This window comes from Cyprinus carpio, chromosome A6, assembly GCF_018340385.1.
Source record: "Cyprinus carpio isolate SPL01 chromosome A6, ASM1834038v1, whole genome shotgun sequence".
Taxonomy (NCBI): Eukaryota; Metazoa; Chordata; class Actinopteri; order Cypriniformes; family Cyprinidae; genus Cyprinus; species Cyprinus carpio.
The window spans coordinates 27,757,946-27,777,411 of record NC_056577.1 but is presented as its reverse complement, the minus strand read 5'-3'; the positions used below and the strand labels follow the sequence as shown (position 1 = coordinate 27,777,411).

Below are 19,466 nucleotides of genomic sequence, written 5' to 3'. Positions count from 1 at the left end.
GGTTGCAGTTACAATAGGTGGCACTAATCGACAACAAAAAATTCTTTTGATCTGGGGACATAGCATGCAACTCTTTCAACAGTATTTTTTCACATTCTATGTTGTTTAGCAGTTTTGAAGTTTCCTCTTACTTTGAGTCTTGCTGACACACACACACACACAAACACACACAAAAACTATTCACCATCATTAGTCTTTTGTATACTTTGTCCTGCCAAAATAGCAAAATCAATGTTTTGACAGGCCTTCCTCCCTGTAATCGAGAGATTCACAGCTGCCATTACAGCACATGCAATCACAGCACACACACACACACACCACCCAAGCTACTTTTAGCTCAGTGTGATTCTTCTTTTATTGTTTTGTGATATAATAGTTCATTAAAACAGTGTGATCCCTACAGTCTTCTAGACTTTGGTGATTTGTGATGAACTCTGAGAGTATAGTATTCATTGGCACACTGTTTTATCTCTCTTGACAGGGAGTACAAAAAAGTGAGTCAGAGCAGCTATCGGCATAAAACATAAACAGTTGCCCCTAAAACTTCCACTTATAGCAGTGGAACATTAGCTGGAAAACTCCACACCCAGTGCTGAGAGAGTTTCTGAAGGTTATCTAATATTGAGGATGTGAGTGTTATCCCTCCCTCAGCTCTTCTGGGAACCCACAGGATGGCAGTATATTAGACGAGTATGTGAGGTTGAACTGCTGGCAATAGAAAATGTTGTCGTCTATGCTGTCAGAGAGAGAGAGAGAGTTGTTAATGGTTTTGTTTACTACTGTATGCCAGATATATGGATTAATTCCTTTTAATTATTAAATTTAATTATTAAAATTTTAAGGAATTAATTATCTATCTATCTATCTATCTATCTATCTATCTATCTATCTGTCTATCTGTCTATCTGTGTGTCTGTCTGTCTATCTGTCATATCTGTCTGTCTATCTATCTATCTAGCTATCCATCTATCTATCTATCTATCTATCTATCTATCTATCTATCTGTCTGTCTGTCTGTCTGTCTGTCTGTCTGTCTGTCTGTCTGTCTGTCTGTCTGGCAATATCTGTCTATCTATCTATCTATCTATCTATCTATCTATCTATCTATCTATCTATCTATCTATCTATCTATCTATCTATCTATCTGTCTGTCTGTCTGTCTGTCTGTCTGTCAATATCTGTCTATCTATCTATCTATCTATCGATCTATCGATCGATCGATCGATCGATCTGTCTGTCTGTCTGTGTCTGACAATATCTATCTATCTATATATCTGTCTGTCTATTATGTATGTATCTGTCTGTCTATCTATCTATCTATCTATCTATCTATCTGTCTGTCTGTCTGTCTGTCTGTCTGTCTGTCTGTCTGTCTGTCTGTCTGTCTGTCTGTGTCTGTCTGTCTGTCTAAAAATCTAAGTAGAGGTTATATGTGTTCCACTTTTATGCAATCCTGTTTTGCATAATTTCCCCCTTTTGCAAATAATGTAATGGTCCTGAAAATGGTGACGCACATGAAACAACATCATGGAAAGAAAAATTCATCATTTCATGTATTTCCTCAATTTTTTACTCATATTGTAGTTAACACTGACTGCATTCATAAAGCTCAATTTGAAGATTTGAGGATCTTTTTATTTATGTTATAAGTTTATCAATAACTGCAAGCTGACATTTTGTCCCAAACAACCATTACATTTAATTTTAGGATACGTTTGCAACCCTGTTACCCATTTTTAAAAAAATTTTTTTTGTTTATTTATTTAAATAAATTAAATTAATTAATTAAATCAAAAATAAATAAATCCAAACAAATAACCAAATCTACTTTTAAGATACAGTATGTAGTCTCACATGTCCCACATTTTAGTTACAGCAAACTTAATACAAAATTAATAAAAATAAAACAAAAAACCTTTAAGGTTTTTTACCCTTTAGGTTAATGGCCAACATTTTTCCAAAGGTTAGGCCTCTTTTCTCTGTCCATGTGTTCAAAAAGTGTTGCAGACCCTTTTTGTGTTACCCTATTTTGTATCATATTACAGTTTTTCTCAGTCGCTTTGGTACATTTCTCGAATCATCCTTGACATTTACAAAACAGTAAGCGCATTTCTCAAAACAACTCGTACAAATAGCAAAACAACATGCATTACCTGCAAAAGCCAGTCTCTTGCTCAAAATCCTTGGTTCATCTCTCAAAAATAAATATCTGTCAATGAACATGTCAGTGCCATCAGAATGACAAGTCCTTGTGTCATTGTGTACGGATAAGATTAGATAAGACAAATTGCTTAGTCATGTTGTCAGTATACTCTGGAGGGATATTCTGATGTAAACTATGGCAACATTTTGGATGACAGTTACTGTATTGAACAGTATGCCATATGCTTATGTATGCTACATATCCATTTCAAAAGTACAAATTTAATTGTAATTAAATTTGTACTTTTGAAATGGATATGTAGCATACGTAGCAATGTATGTAGCAAATTAAGTACAAATATTGATTGAAAGAGCCTGAATAGAATTCCCAGTTACACTTTTACTAGTGGTCTGACAAAAAAAACAAAACAAAAAAACCTTTACAGTGTTATTGTGTTATAGAAAAGGAAAAAAAATATATATGGGCACAAAATGATCTACATTCTCTTCATTAGTCAAGATTCACTTGCACAGTTACAGTTTTTCTCAGTCGCTTTGGTACATTTCTCGAATCATCCTTGACATTTGCAAAACAGTAAGTGCATTTCTCAAAACAACTCGTACAAATAGCAAAACACCATGGATTACCTGCAAAAGCCAGTCTCTTACTCAAAATCCTTAGTTCATCTCTCAAAAATAAATATCTGTGTCAATGAACATGTCAGTGCCATCAGAATGACAAGTCCTTGTGTCACTGTGTACGGATAAGACAGTCAAATTGCTTAGTCATGTTGTCAATATAACAGTGTCCTCTGGAGGGATGTTCTGATGTAAACTATGGCAACATTTTGGATGACAGTTACTGTATTGAACATTATGCCATATGCTTATGCCATATATCCATTTCAAAAGTACAAATTTACACATTACTGCATTTACAATATCACTAGTGGTCTGACAAACCACGCACGCACACACACACACACACACACACACCAAAAAAAAAAACAAAACCAACCAAAAAAAAACCTTTACAATGTCATTGTGATATAGAGAAGGAAAAAAGAAAAAGGGCACAAAGATGAAAATAAAAAGATAAGTCCACTGTGTAACTCTTGTGTCTGTCTATACAGTGTATGCTTTCCAACTGAATTCATGAGATGAACCTGTTGAGCTATTTCAGAGAAATGCTTTATCATTGGCTTATCTACATTCTCTTCATTAGTCCAGATTCACTTGCACAATTCATGCCAAAATTTACAAAAAAAGTCTAATAATAATGTGTAAAAAAAAATGTGCTTGGCAGTTTATGACAACTAGATGAACCATTTTGCATTCAATGACTTATACGATGAACTAACGACTAGATGTTTTGAGGGGTAAGACTACTGCACAGAAAACTATATAATACATTTTTTTGAGTAACATGACATTAGCAACTGATAATGTAGGAAACTGCAGATAAATGTGCATAATCAACTGCATGAATGTACAAAAGCAATCGCAACTTGTTCAAAAGAATGAGAAACTGGTTTTATGATGTGTATAAATGACTAGATGATGTGGAGGTTGTACAAGTAGTTTTGAGAATTTCATTTCTGATTTGAGAAATGCACCAAAGTGACTGAGAAAAACTGTAATGCCAAATTTACAAAAAGTATAATAATAATGTATAAAAAATAAATGTGCTTGACAGTTTATGACAACTAGATGAACCATTCTGCATTTAAAGACTTACACGATGAACTAAAGGCTAGATTCTTTGAGGGGTAAGACTATTGCACAGATAACTATATAATACATTTTGAGCAACATGACATTAGCAACTGATAATGTAGGAAACCGTGGATAAATGTGCATAATCAATTGCATGAATGTACAAACACAATCGCAACTTGTTCAAAAGAATGAGAAACTGGTTTTATGATGTGTAAAAATGACTAGATGATGTGTACGTTGTACAAGTAGTTTTGAGAATTTCATTTCTGATTTGAGAAATGCACCAAAGTGAAACTGTAATGGAAAGTATTCCATATTGTGCTTTGGTTAATGATATTAGGACAGTCTGCATTTGTGACTTCACACATTATTGATGGATCTGTCATACACTTTGAAAACATGTTTATCAGCAAGCATTTCATGCGGTGCAGTTGGTGCTTGTATATACCATTTGTCTACTGTGTATCAATGTCTAGTTGTTTTCAGTTTTGTCTTTGTACATATTTTATGTGAAGTCATCACAGATGTTGTCTGTCTGTGTCTGTGTCTTAATCTCCTTCTGTCTCTGTAGGTGGAGCGGCTGGTACGCCCGGATTCACGAGGGACCCAACCCAGCTGAAGGGGGAGCTGTATCACACGGCTCTCAGGAAGAGCCAGCAGGGGTTTGGTTTCACCATCATTGGTGGAGACCGACCTGATGAGTTCCTGCAGGTGAAGAACGTTCTTGCTGATGGCCCGGCCGCACAAGACAACAAGATGGCCTCTGGTGAGTGATGTCTAGTTTGGCGAAAGCTGTTTAGGAGAATATCCACAATTCACATTATGAATGATTAGGAAGTCAACCTAAGAATGACGTAATTATAGTTGTCTCCTCACATTAACCTTTTTAGCAGTACGGTCCCACATATGGGATTTAGAAAGTTCGGTGACATCGCATAACTGCCAAATTCAAACTGTAGTTTCACGCGTTGGCTGGCGCTGAGCCAGAGAGAGACATGCACAAATCTTGTCATATTATCACAACTATGCATGTGTTATTAACCACATAATGCATATTTTAGGTTTCAGACATTTAAATACACATAAATATTAGTAAAACAATACATTTAGAGTTGGAAAAATACACGCATATGCCTATGGAAGCAACAATAACAATCCATTCAAATTTAATTTGCAGATGTGTTTTATTCATATCAGATACACATAGTGTAAGTAACTATAAAGTTCACTCTACTCTTCACCCAGTTCACCCGCCACTTATTACTTGTATTTCGGGAGAGATTGATGAATTCACATGCTGTAAATCTGACTGACAGGACTCTCTGAACTGCAGCGCCAACAAACAAGGCAGCGCCCATCTCACATTACAGATCACGATCAAGATCATTTAGAAAGATTTTTAAACGACAAAACACACTCATTTACACATTTTTATGAATCGGAAAATCAGATTGTTCATGACATGGTATGCAAGTTTGTGAATATTTTAAATAAAAAATGAAAAACGAAATAAAAGCGATCCATCTGTCATACGCGTCGCCATGGAAACAATAAGGGGAACGTTCTAAAATAATGGTTGTCTTAAAAAAACTCACTCTGGGGGGACCGCTAGAATATTTTAAACTCACCACTGAAAAGGTTAAACTGGGATAGGAGAAGTAGGTTAACATAAAAAAAAAATACAATAATGGCTTTATTAACTGCTTTATTTTTAATTGGCTTTCATTTTTACATTTTCAGTTTTCATTTTATTTTTAGTAAATTTTTTTGTAATTTTGTTATGTGCATTAGTCATTTTTATTATGTGTAATATTTTACTATTTTTAATCTTACTCTAGGTTTTAAAAATATTAATTCAGTTTTCAATTTTTTTTTTTTTCCATTTAGCCATTTTTTTTCAACTTTAACTCAAACAGCTGAGTCTTTAGTCATTTTCAAAAAACATCTAAAGACACATCTTTTTCACCAGCACTTGACCAACTAATGCCAGCACTTACCTATTCTATTCTATTCTATTCTATTCTATTCTATTCTATTCTATTCTATTCTATTCTTAAAAAAAAAAACAAAGCTATGTGTACTGTGCTAGACTAACTGAGACTTGTCATGGCACTTGTATACTGTTGTTGTTCTCTCGTTGGTCTGATTGCTTCTATTGTTCTCATTTGTAAGTCGCTTTGGATAAAAGCGTCTGCTAAATGATTAAGATGTGAATGTTAACTTATTTGCCAATGCAACAATTCTAACTTTCTATTTTTTTTTTTTTTTTTTTTTTTTATAATTTTCAGAAGTTTTCAATTTAATATTTGTTTTATTTTATTTATTTATTTATTTTTGTAATGTTTTTAATGATTTAAGTTAACGATAATATCCTGGTTCCATACAGCAACAGTCTTCTGAAGTCTCATGATAACCAAAAACGACTAAAATGTAAATAACTAATAACCAACAATCCTACATACCAGTTAACTATAAAATAGATAATTACCACTGATCAATTAAACAAATAAGCAAAACACACTAACTCAATAACCCGAAAATACGATTTATAAAAAAAAAAAAAAAAAAAAAAAAAAAAAAACAGATTCAATCACCAATCTAGTTCAAGAAATGCTTGGAATATAATACATAAGTCATACAGACTACTTGTTTGTTTGTTTTTTTTGTCATTTTTGTATCTTACAGCAAATGTGTATATAAAATAGATCTGTGTGAACAAATAATGACAGAAGTAAACAATGACACAATTTTGGATTTTGTGTAAACTCTTCCTTTTATTTAGTATCTTTAAATAGCACAAAGGGATTAGAAAAGTTGTTCTTTCACAAGTTTTTTCTTTTTTTACTTACTCTCATTCTGTCAAATTACCTGTTATCTCAACCAGGTGATGTTATTGTGGAAATCAACGGCACACTTGTCTTAGGCAAGACCCACGCAGATGTGGTCCACATGTTCCAGTGCGTCCCATTTAATCAGTATGTGGACATGGTCCTCTGTCGCGGATACTCGCTCCCCCCTGACGTGGACGCCGACATCGAGGACCTTCCCCCTCCACCTCCACCCCCGACCGGAGAGATCGTAACCGCCGTACCCCTCATCAACGGCCAGCCATTGCTGGTCAAAGGTGACGCCCTTAATGGCTCCTCCCAAGAGCTTCACTACGTAACCACAGATGCCAGTGGGCGGCCGGTGATCACTGCACTTCCAGGAGGCAGCAGCGGTGCCAACGACACACCCGAGACTGGGATGCTACAGCCGGAGCTGGTGAGCGTGCCAATCGTGAAGGGACCTGGAGGATTTGGCTTTGCCATTGCAGACTGTCCGCTGGGGCAGAAGGTGAAAATGATCCTGGATGAGCAGTGGTGCCGAGGCCTGCTGAAAGGAGATGTGATAAAGGAGATTAACAGGCAGAATGTGCAAACACTGAGCCACGCGCAGGTGGTGGATATACTGAAAGACCTCCCTGTGCACAGCGAGGTGAATCTGTTGGTGTTGAGAGGAGGTAAGAGAGCAGGAGGGTATATGGGACATTGGATCATCTGATCATTTAGGCCATAAACATACTCTACACAAGCAGAAAAAGCTGAAAGTTTACAATAATTGTCACTATTGTGGCAGAAATCATATCCTGCTTGCAGGAATCCTTTTCCATTATGTTTATGTTCCTGTATTTCAAACGGTAGAGTATGGTGCTAACAACACTACAGTAGGTTTGATTCCCAAGGAATTCAGGTTTATTTGTGTAGCACTTTTCACTGTACAGATCATTTCAAAGCAGCTTTAGAGAAAATACAATTCAATATTAATTTAAGATGCAAAATGACATAACATTTGTTTTATGAGAAATATAGCAAAATTAATTGTGGTTTACAAATATGGAATATATATATATTAATATTATAAATATAAATATTGATATTATATTTAGTTGTTATTATATTAATATTATAAATATTAATATTAACTATATTAAATATATTATTTATAAATTTATATTAATATATTTCTCTGAAAACAACATTTAGCATCTAATGTCGTTGCATCTCAAGTAATGTATTTTGATTTAAAAATGTTTTGGTATTTGTACTGGAAAACAAGACAAAAATACTAAGTAAGAAAATGAATATGCAGTGTAGGGGAGGACATTTTGCAAAACACAAACTTTCATGTTCCACATTAGAATAAAAAAAATGGGTTGGGAGAATTATATTTTTAAATTATAATTAACAAGCCTAATAGGAGCAACAGTAAACATGCATCCACAACTACTCGACCAGCAACTACAGTATGCTGGTGTTTTCAGCAAGAAATTATACAAAGGCTTTTTTCCCGTTGTCTCTTTTTTTATTTTAGTTATGTCAATTGCTCAGAAGGTGAGAAATCAGTTGCATTATTTTCTCCAGTTCATAATTTTACATTTAAGCCACACTTGTTCTCCTCTCCTCCACTCTCACCAATCATTTCTGAGGTGTGTTTCTGTCCCTAAGGACAATGTTATGTAAGAATGATGGACCGGTGATTCTGATACAGTTGGCGGGAGAGGCCCTATTGCATCTTTTGCACCCACTCTGTGGGGCTGCCTGGGAATTTGGGAAATGAGTTTAGATCACAGGGGAATTTCAGGATGTGCCTGCAAAGAGTTCTGTAAGGGTATATTGTCTGCAGAGCGAGAGAAGGAGGGGGAAAGGGGGAAAAAAGGAAGAGAAAGAGAGCAAGATAATGCTTTAAACAGTTCTATTACCCCTCAAAGGCTGAGTGAGTTTTGTCATTCATTGTTTAGACATTAAATTCAATGGAATCACACCAATCAAGAGAAAAAAAACAAAACGAATGGAATGAATAAACGGCGTGGGTTCTGAATTGACAGATGGAAATGTAGCGGCATCATTTTATGCATGACTTCTGTCATTTGCAATGTCTTTCTCCCTGGAGGATTCATAATTTTCTCTTATGTACATTTATTCTATCCATCTTTAATAGCTGCTAGATGACACATATGTAATGATTAACTCAGCTCGGAATTGGCTCAGGAAACTCCCCACTTTGAAGCACTTGAATGATGCTTTCCTCTTTGAGTCGCTGTTTAGTTAGATGGATGGGAATTAATAATGTAGCATTGAAACAATGTATTCTCATGCCTTTTTCATGTTTGAGAGGCAACAACTATGAAACACTATCATTATAATAAGGCTAGAAACTTTCTATCCCAGTAAAGAGTTCCTGTTTTTTTCATCTGTCTGTTGAGTGCCTGTTCCCCCATTTTTTCCTCCTTCAGTGCTACTTATGTCTCTAATTTGCCTTTTCTCTGTTTCTAGGTCAGACATCGCCTGTGAAGAGTTTAAGACCTGTGAGTATGATAATAGATTTCAGAGGTGATAATGACCTTGTAGAACTGAGGAAATTGCTGAATATTTCATTTTGTGCTGATGAAATTTCTTCTCAGTTATTGTTCATACTTTGGGTTTGGGATTTGAACAAACTCCTTTCTGTAAGAACTAAAGTTCAGTAGCTGATACAGTACGTCCCACACCATTTGTTCTGAATCATGTGGCATGTACTACTTTCTAAGTGATAGGATGTTCGATTTTCACTTGAGAATGATGAAACGGGAAAAACAATCCCATATACTTAAAGTGAAGAAGGGTTTTGAGGGTTCAGAATATCATTGAGACTTACAGTATGAGCTAACTCTGGCCTGTAAACAACAAACCTGCCAACCTCGCTAGTATCATGTTGCTTAGTTTTGTATGGACATCACTCACAGATCCTACAATAAATGTAAAAATCTAGTTAAAAAAAATATAATGCTTTGAAATACAAGTAACACGAGGCTAAACATTTTCCTGTTAACCAGAAGACTTCCTTTTATTATCTCAGAAGATATACGCAGAGAACATTTTAAATGCTGCTTGTTAATAGTCCACATCTGTGTGCACTCTGCTGGTCACTTTGTGAAGTGGTATTAAAACACAATTTACTCCAACAGAGACCCGGGTTGAGTGCCAGCACTGAGACTCTGGACCGTTGCCATGACACCATGGTTCCCCAGGCTTTGACCTATCATTCAAAAACACTGCCATGTAGCTCTCCAAAACAAGACACTTCCCTGCACTACAGAAAACCCAAAGCCTTGCAGGACAGCATAGGTGAGTCCAGTGGTGGAGCCAGAGCCTGACATCTGATTGGCCACCCTGGGTGCCACCCCAAAACTGACTACACTACTTTTTCATTTTCTTTGTTTAATTTTACTGAAAGTCTCTGCTGAGCTCATCATGCAAAGAGGAAACTTGTATGTTACAGCACCATGATGTGTGGATCTGTTGGAGTTGAAAATCAGTTAAAAATATTAACCTGAATGCTTTTTACAAAGTCGCAAAGTGACAATTATGAAATATAAAATGATATTTTATTTTATTTTATGTATCTTATTTAAATACTTTTTATTTAAAATACACATTCAGAACTTTTTTTTTTTAATAATTTTTTTTTTCATGTTCAAATTATAATACATGAGATATAATGAGAGCCGTGGTCAAATGTATTATTTTTTTTTTGCATATATTCCACAATTGGTTTGTATGTAAAACTTTGAATGATCTTTATGAGCAGAAGATTTTCAGTTAATTTATTTGAATGGCTCTAGGAGACTTTAAATATAATTTGTATGAGACTATTTTATGGTACTTTTTTCCTTTTGGACTTTACAGTCTGAATCACTAACCATTATTATTACTTTTCTTATTATTGCATGGAAGAGAGCTGCTGCTTAATATCAGCATTTGAGCATCATGGGAAAAATATCATATGGTTTTCAAATGACATATTTGGGAGAACTATCCTTTTAATTTATGATCTGAATGCAGAGAGGTAGAAAAGGCCATATGCATGGTTAATGAAATACTGGTGCTTTTATTTATTTATTTATTTTTTTGTGTGTGTGATGAATTGATGGGTGTGATTTATTCCACATTCTATAATTTATTTATTGTATTTCCATGTCTATTTGTATGCAGTACCTCACTATAAAGAGTTGGACGTGTTCATCAAGAGAGAACAGGAGACAGGCTTTGGCTTCCGTGTGCTTGGAGGAGAAGGCACTGAACAACCAGTGAGTCCCTTATACTTCTGTAACCATATTACTGGATATTTATATTCATGGACTGTATTTATGTGATTTATTAGCATATCGACTTTCTGTCTTAGTTTCAAAAACAAGCTATCTGTCTAATTTCATTAGGTCTACATTGGTGCCATCATTCCCCAGGGGGCGGCAGAGAAAGAAGGCCGGCTGAGGGCCGGAGATGAGCTCGTTGGCATCGATGGCATCACTGTAAAGGGAAAATCTCACAAGCAAGTTCTGGATCTGATGACTAATGCAGCACGCAATGGACAAGTGCTGCTTTCAGTGCGCAGGAAGGTCATTTATAAAGGTGAGCACTGCTGACTGATAGGCCTTAGACATAAAACCAGCACTGGAGTGTAATTAACTGCCTGAAAAGCTTTCATTAAAGGTCAGTCCGTGTAATCTTCTGCTCTATAGATGCCCTGGAGGATGTTGGGAGTGGAGCGCTGACCCTTGTGAATGGCTCACCTCGGCTTCCGCGTATCCAGGTGCCAAGCGTCAAGGACCAGGGGTCGTTTGATATCACACTCCATCGTAAAGATAATGAGGGCTTTGGCTTTGTCATTCTCACATCGAAGAGCAAACCACCACCCGGAGGTAACAGCAGATTCATTGATGCACCAGCTAGCATCACTCAAAGAGAACAAAACAAATCTCCAAAAAGTATTAAAATACACATTCAGAACAATGTTGTAATAAATGGCAGTTTAATAATAATAATACAAAACATTACAATATTTTACTAGTGCATATTTATTTTAATTTAATATTTATGTTATAATTTAATTTGGGACCAATTATTTCTTCAGAAGTCCCAAAAGAATCATTATTTGGACTAGAATTGTTAAGTGGTTTTGTTAGATGGAATTTCCTCTTTATCGTCACTCTAGCCATACATATGTATAGAAGTCAATCGTGGTTGTATTGCAGCTTGCTCTGTTCTTTGAACAACTTGCGTCATCAGCATTGCATTTTTATTTGTTTTGATTTTAAGATGCCATGCTAAAAATATACCCGTTTAAATTTAAAGGACCTTCAGACCCCACCCCCCGCCTCCACTCCATCCAGCTGTTTTTTAGTTTTGCACAACATCATTATTGTTACATTTCTTATGATTCATTCATTATGGTTTAAAATATAACACAAGCTGTTCCAATTCTTCTAAGTGATTTGCCTAAGTGTGTGTTTCAGTGATTCCTCATAAGATTGGTCGAATAATCGAGGGCAGTCCGACTGACCGCTGCGGATTGCTGAATGTGGGTGACCGTATATCCGCTGTGAACAGCCAGTCCATTGTGGAGCTCTCCCACAATGATATTGTTCAGCTTATTAAAGACGCAGGGAAGTCTGTCACACTCACCGTGGTTCCTGAGGACGGTGAGTGAGATAATGAAATGTCACATAAATACTGCCACAGCAAATATTCGTGCTTTCTCAAACTGTGCCTCATGCTTTGATTTGTCAATAACCACAGTGAAATGTAATATCAATTATGCATGCATATTTAAATTGATTTTTTTATAAAGGGCACTTAGACCAATTATTAGCCTATTTCAACTACAAAACATGAATATACAAAGTTCATTTATATATGTCATGTTTAATATGTGTTGGCTCACATGTTTGAATATGATACAACAAAATAGCATTAATTGGCACATGCTTTTGATGTTTGCAGTCTAGGTTTTGTGAATGCAGTTTCATGATGACATTAACACTTGATGTTTATCATTTCATATGACAGTCTGTTTTGATTTGCTGTTTAGAGTACAAAGGCCCACCATCAGGAGCCAGTTCAGCCAAACAAAGTCCCGCACCGCAGCACAAGATTCTCAAATCCACTCAGGATGAGAGGTGCAGTCCACTATTATATATTTAAGCCACTTTAAATATACTCATTTCCTCTGTATACACCTACAGCCATATAATTCTCTAATCACTTATGGAGGATTTAAGCCACAGGCCTGGTTTATAATATGTGTGACTTGTGCACAGATATAATTTGGATATGGATGAGATCAGGGATGAGCTTGCACGGACGGAGTATACAACTCTTCCCATGAGTGAACAGGGAACGCTGTGTGTCGCCAACTCCAAACAGGCAAGAGTCAAACTGTACCTAAACTGTATCTAAAGATAGCACATCTAGGGTAGTATAATGGAAAATGCGATTGAAAAATGTTTAAATGCTGCATGGAAAATAATGACTTTGTACTAGGGATGGAACTACAATGGAAAGTCAAAATCACATTCACTGTCCAAGTGATATACAATGTTTAAATGTATATTAAAATATAAAACAGTTATTTTAAATTGTAATAATAGTCCACAATTTGTAATTGTATTTTTGATCAAATAAATGCAACCTACTTAGTTAAGCATAGGAGACTTCTTTTAAAAAATGACCTAAAACTTTTTAACATATGTATTTTGTACCTAGGGGTGTATCCCAGTAGAGTTGGAGCGTGGACCTCGTGGTTTTGGCTTCAGTCTGAGAGGGGGAACGGAGTATAATATGGGCCTCTACATCCTGCGGTTGGCTGAGGATGGCCCCGCTCTACAGGACGGCAGGATACACGTCAGTACATCACACAACTCTTTAATAACTCAAGCGTTGCGGGTGGAATTTGCTGACTTTTTACATCTTCTGCAGTGATTTTGGGGAAACATCTGCAGAGTGCATTTAAATGTAATAAAAAGGTTTAAGCTGAATACCTTTTTATACTCAAATAATATATATATATATATATATATATATATATATATATATATATATATATATATATATATAAAAAAATCAAACTAGGATGTCTTGAGATGCTGTTTTCAGTTCTGTAAAGTCCAACAGCAAAAGAATTCAAGTCAAGTCAAGTCACCTTTATTTATATATAGCGCTTTACACAATACAGATTGTGCCACAGCAGCTTTACAGTGTTAAACAGGAAAAATGTGTGCTGAGAAAGCAAGATCACAACAGAAAACAGTCAGTTTATTAATGATTCAGTGATGTCATCATCCGGCTTAGTTCAATTCTCTTTCAATTGTGTCTGTACAGTCAAGTGACAGAACCTTTTTCATGGGTTTGATCCCAGAAAATGCATGACAAAAACATATAGCTTGAACACAGTGCAATATGCTTTGGATAAAAGTGCTGGCCAGAAGAATTTTATGTAAATGTTAATTGACTTTCAAGGCCACATCAGTCTTGTGAATTGATATGGGATTTTCAGTGGCAGATGCTGATGTATCAAAAGCAAGACTGATATTTTGGTCTTTAAATAAAATCTTCATCTCTTATGGCCTGAACCAGAGAACAATAAGATATTTCAAGAATGATTAAACACATAAGTGACCTTATGCCTGAATGTGCAGGTAGGAGATCAGGTAGTGGAGATCAATGGAGAACAGACGCAAGGCATCAGTCACACTAGAGCCATTGAGCTGATCCAAGCTGGAGGAAACAAAGTGCTACTGTTACTGCGACCGCAAGCCCTCTTACCAGAGAACAGTGAGTTATGACACACAAACACATGATGCTGCTGCTATACGTAAGCATGCTGGAAGAACATCAAGACTACATGGTTTGCTTGCTAACTTCAGCTTTCTTTCTTTCTTTCTTTCTTTCTTTCTTTCTTTCTTCTGTGCAGGTTGTGTAAGCTCCTCTGCGGTGCGTTATTGCCCCCAGGAGTATCATCACTAACAGCCTCTTTTCCTCTAGGTCTTTTATTCTTTGGTAATGGGACTTTCACTACACTTTCTTAGCTCCTTAATTGCTAGCGTTTTGTGTAACTTTGTAGCTCTGTTTAATATTTTCAGTTTAATATATAATTATATACATTATTTTTACATACTAAATATTGTTTTACATATTGTAATATATATTTTGATTTTTAATTTTCTAATTTATTTAATATTATTACAACCATCCAGGGGTGCGTTTCCTATACTCACTGCTTAACTTGCATAGTATGAAGAAATCAACTATTAGTCACGACTGTTTCCTGAAACGAAAGATGTCACGCAGGTGGTAGAGTAATAACTTCTTTTAATTAATCCATTTGAGATTGAATTAATGCCAGATTTTTGGCTGTAAATTATGGACATGGCATCTGAGAGCGAATTCTCTTTTTCTCAGTTATTTAGCTTTATTTCCAAATTCAATCATGGCTCTTTCTTCCATACTAGAGCACATATGCACATGCACTCTTCAAAAATGCCGCTTTAAATCTCTTGCCAAACCAAAAGACATAAATTAAATTTGTATGTATTAGAAATGAAAAATATAGACTGTCAGCTTGCTTATTTTGCTGAAGACATGGGTTTATAAAATCCACGTCATACAAAAAAGAAACTATGCTTCTGTAAAGTTTACGACGCTGTTTGTCATGTTCGTTGGAACTATGGTTTCGGAAAACCATAGTTGGCTAACAGTGCTTTGGGAAACACTCTAGCAATAACCAAGAACACTTTACCAATCACTAACAACCACTTATAACACACTATCAGTGCGTTAGCAACCACCCAAACTACTCTATCAGTGCCCTAGCAACCCCCAAAACACTGTAGCAATCATGTAGCAACTACCCAAAATAATCAGTGCCCTAGCAACCACCGAGAACAATCTAGCAATGCCTTAGCAACCTGTCAACTACATAGCAATGCATGTGCAACCAGCCACAACACTCTAGTATTGTGGATTTTAGAGCAGGCAAGCACCACCCAAAAATAATTGGTTACTATGGAAAATTTTTGGCCTCAATTAGTAACAGAATTTGAATTCTAGGCAGTGTATCCAATGCAGATCTTTTCGCCCTTAGGTTCTGCTGGAGATGTTATCCTTCCTGATCTGCTGAGATCCAACCCTTCCAACATTCCTCTCAGTTCTCCTCTCCTTCATCCGTCATCCACCTCAGCAAAGAAGGAAACATCAGACCTGACAAGTTCCTTTGCCCGTTCTCGCCGCTCCTTGGATCTGGCCTGTGAGGATCCTCAATCTAAAGACAGCAAGAGGGAGAAGCGTACCAAACCACCAAACGCCAGCTCTTCCAGAGTCCCGCAGCAACGGCGCATCAAGAGTCGGTCCGCAGAGAATCTCCTTGATCTCGGAGATACAGAGAAATCCAAAAGCCCATCCAAAGCCAAAGACAAAGCTCACAGCCACAAAGAAAATCTGCAACAAAGCACTCGAGACTCCCACAAGAGCAGAAAGTCCTTCCAACATAGTCGCTCAGTGAGTCCCCAGAAGTCAAAGCGTGAAGGACCTGAAGTGGTAATTGGTGAAGCACAGGGACGGAAAGAGGTACGCCACGTGAAGGGGACACCGAGCGTGGACCAGAGGAAAAGTGACGCTGAAAAGAGGAAAAAACTTGAATCTAGAGGAAGGAAGCGAAATGAGACACAAGAAGGGGAGGAGAGGTGGAGGGCTGAGAGAAAAGTGAGAAGCAATGGAGAGGATGAAGAAGCTGAGCCAAAAGGGGAAAATGAGCTCAAAAGCACCCAAAAGAAGAAAAAACAGAGAGATAGAAACATCCGAAATGAAAACACCCACATAGAGGAGACAAGACAGGGAGACAGGAAGAGCAAACAAACAAAAGATAAGGGGGATCAAAAGGAAGAAAACAGGAAGGAAATGATTACAGATAAGAATGAACCCAAAAGAAAAGGAAATGAGAGTAAAGACAGGAACGACAACATTGTCATCACAGATGCGGCTCCAGTCACCACCAGGGCGAGTCTTGTCTTTGACCAGCCTGGACCCTTGAGTGACGGCCTCTGGAAGATCCCTAGTTTTGCACGTATCCTCACGCATGAGGAAGTGATGCGAGATGTTTGTGAATAGTTAGGCGATCCTTGGGAATAGAGGGTTTAAAACCAAAAACATATGCAAGTACGTGAATGTAAACGCTTTAAGCTAAGATTTCACACAGTTCATCATGAATTGCAAGTAGGCTACATTCTCAGCATTTCAGCACTATCATGCGAATTAGCACAAATGGGAATTATCTGCTGGTGGAAGAGAATCTTCCTGAGCAAGTTAGTTGAACTGTTGACATGATTATAGCTAGCTACATAAATAACAACACATCTGGTTTATTGGCACAGACATTTGATGAAAACTATCGCCTTCTTGAGTACAGGACTAAGCATCATCAAGGGGTACTCAAAGTACTTAAGGGGATAATTGAGATTTCCTTGTACACCTATGTACAGCAGGTCAGTGTTTCAAGCACTTGCACTTGCATAGAATATTACACTAGCCTAACTTCTCATTAACATGTTCCTTATACTGTAAAAGAAAATCAGAAGTTGAGATTTTTAATAAGAATGAATTTATGGAAAAAAATGGTTGAATCAACTTAGAGTTGATACATCATATAATTAGTTCTACTGCATAAAGTCAAAAATAATAAAGAAATAATAAAGTTTCAAAAATGCAAATAAGCCTCATGTCATTCCAAACATTTCTTTCTTCTGTGGAAGATATTTTGGAAAGAATATTAGTAACCAAATGGTTTGCGCTCCCATTGACTTCCATAGTATGGACAACAAATACAGTGGAAGTCAGTGGGACCTGAAACTGTTTGGTTGCCAGATTTCTTCAAAATGTTGTCTTCTGTAGCCTTAATGGTTTTGCGTCCCATTGACTTCCATAGTATGGACAACAAATCCTATAGAAGTCAATGGGATCTGAAACTGTTTGGTTATCAAATTTCTTCAAAATATATATATTTTTTTCAGGTGCAAAAAAAATAAATAGATGAATTGTTCACAATAAGCTCAATAACATGCATTTAGAAAGTAGATAGGGTGAATTTTCATTTCATGCCAACTTTAAGCCAGATTGTTTATTATTCAGATTGGTAGCTATAAACAAGTCAACAGCTGAAAGGCACAGACACCTCATGGTCTTACCTTTATCACCTGATTGAATAGTGAGGTTTGAAAGTGCCATAATAACGCAAGCTTTGTATGTATAACAGCACTATATACATTCAGTGCATAGGCCAATCTTTCACATGCTTGTACACGTACTTTCCAAGAGTATGTTTTTGGCCTTACACCTCGTTTTTCTCCAGGTGGTCTCCCAACCAGTTGCTGACCAGGCTTACGTCTGCTTAGCTTCAGAGCGCATCATGTGAACCATATTAATGTCCTTCTTTTTGGACAGTGGTCAGCATGAGCTTCTCATTCAAATTATTTAAAAATGTTTGTAATAAGCAGTCTCATAAACAGACTGATTCGACGTGAAGTTTCATCTAAACTGCTTTACGGAGATCACATGGAGCTTAATCATCTTGGACAGGCAATTTCTGCAGATTTGTGGTCAAATGCATGGAGCTCTGTTTTGTCCGGACAGCCTCTTTTAATTTGCTTTATGCCAACTGACATTAAACAACATGAGGACTCTCTCAACATCACAATGCAATCCTTCCTTATGCAATTTAAGGGAACACGTCCCATCAGTCACCTAAACAATAATGCAAGTTTTTGTTTCGGTTATAAACAGCACGTCCTTACCCCAAAGAATAATTTTTTTCCCTGCATGCAAAGTAGAACACACAAACTACTTGTTTTGTTGCATGCCTTTTAGACCCGTGCAGTTTATCTCTAATGTTTTCAAATGGTGTAAATAAGAACTGTCATGAAGACAGGGGGCTTTACCAGGGACTTTTCAGACTGTTCTCTCTTTCTTCCGTGTCTTTTATGCCCTGATCTCCAAATATTATAAATGCAAATGACCAGAAACTTGTGCTTTAATATACCAAGAACATGATCAAATGTTTATTTATTGAAATATGTATATGAATAGATACATGTAGCTATAACAGATTGTGACATTGATTTCGGTGTAGAGATCCAGGCTCTTGCTAAGCACCGTGGTAGTTTTACCTTGTAGCAACTGTTTTGACTTGTCACAAAACAAATGGTACATGTAAATGTATTTTTAAATATTCTATGAAATCAGATTTAATATGGTAAATATTTATTTTATTTTTCCTGGACATCCATGTCCAGTCTACTCAAGACAAAGGCAAGCAGTGCAAACAATTCAACCTCTCATATATGAGGCTATACTGTACATTACAGCAGTCAAGCTTCGATTTATGACCATTAGAAGCCAATGCACATAGATGAACCTCATGAAGGTTATCAAGGGGTCATATTTGATCTCAAATTTAAAATATAATATTTTACATTAAAGTTCACCCAGAAATGAAAATTTGCTGAATTTACTCACCTTCAGGCCATTCAAGAATGAATGGGTGCCGTCAGAATGAGAGTCCAGACAGCTGATTAAAACATCACAATAATCCACAAGTAATCCACATGATTTAAGTACATCAATTATTGTCTTGTGAAGCAAAAAGCTGCGTGTTTGTAATAAACAAATCCATCATAAAGGCATTTTAATTTAAAACCGTGGCTTCTGGCCAAAATACTAACATACAATATTTGTTTTGCATGGTTTTGGCTTGTAAAC

The 19,466-nt window shown here is 36.5% G+C and overlaps 1 protein-coding gene across 5 annotated transcripts in view; it reads left to right on the top strand.

The window, feature by feature from the left end:
* LOC109075191 (membrane-associated guanylate kinase, WW and PDZ domain-containing protein 3-like) overlaps window positions 1-18,767 on the top strand; it is a 117,634-nt gene extending 98,867 nt beyond the window's left edge. For 2 of the 5 annotated variants that reach the window (XM_042758827.1, XM_042758826.1), the window contains 13 exons: window positions 4,433-4,627; window positions 6,746-7,363; window positions 9,177-9,208; window positions 9,848-10,007; window positions 10,875-10,969; window positions 11,099-11,291; window positions 11,402-11,581; window positions 12,164-12,361; window positions 12,751-12,838; window positions 12,980-13,085; window positions 13,425-13,562; window positions 14,357-14,492; window positions 15,802-18,767. In XM_042758827.1, coding sequence (XP_042614761.1) covers window positions 4,433-4,627; window positions 6,746-7,363; window positions 9,177-9,208; window positions 9,848-10,007; window positions 10,875-10,969; window positions 11,099-11,291; window positions 11,402-11,581; window positions 12,164-12,361; window positions 12,751-12,838; window positions 12,980-13,085; window positions 13,425-13,562; window positions 14,357-14,492; window positions 15,802-16,823 — 3,161 coding nt within the window. In that variant the 3' untranslated portion in view covers window positions 16,824-18,767. Of the gene's footprint in view, window positions 1-4,432; window positions 4,628-6,745; window positions 7,364-9,176; window positions 9,209-9,847; window positions 10,008-10,874; window positions 10,970-11,098; window positions 11,292-11,401; window positions 11,582-12,163; window positions 12,362-12,750; window positions 12,839-12,979; window positions 13,086-13,424; window positions 13,563-14,356; window positions 14,493-14,631; window positions 14,718-15,801 lie in introns of all 5 variants that reach the window. The other 3 variants (XM_042758830.1, XM_042758828.1, XM_042758829.1) reach the window with 3 other exon arrangements.
* The last annotated feature ends 699 nt before the right edge of the window (window positions 18,768-19,466 follow it).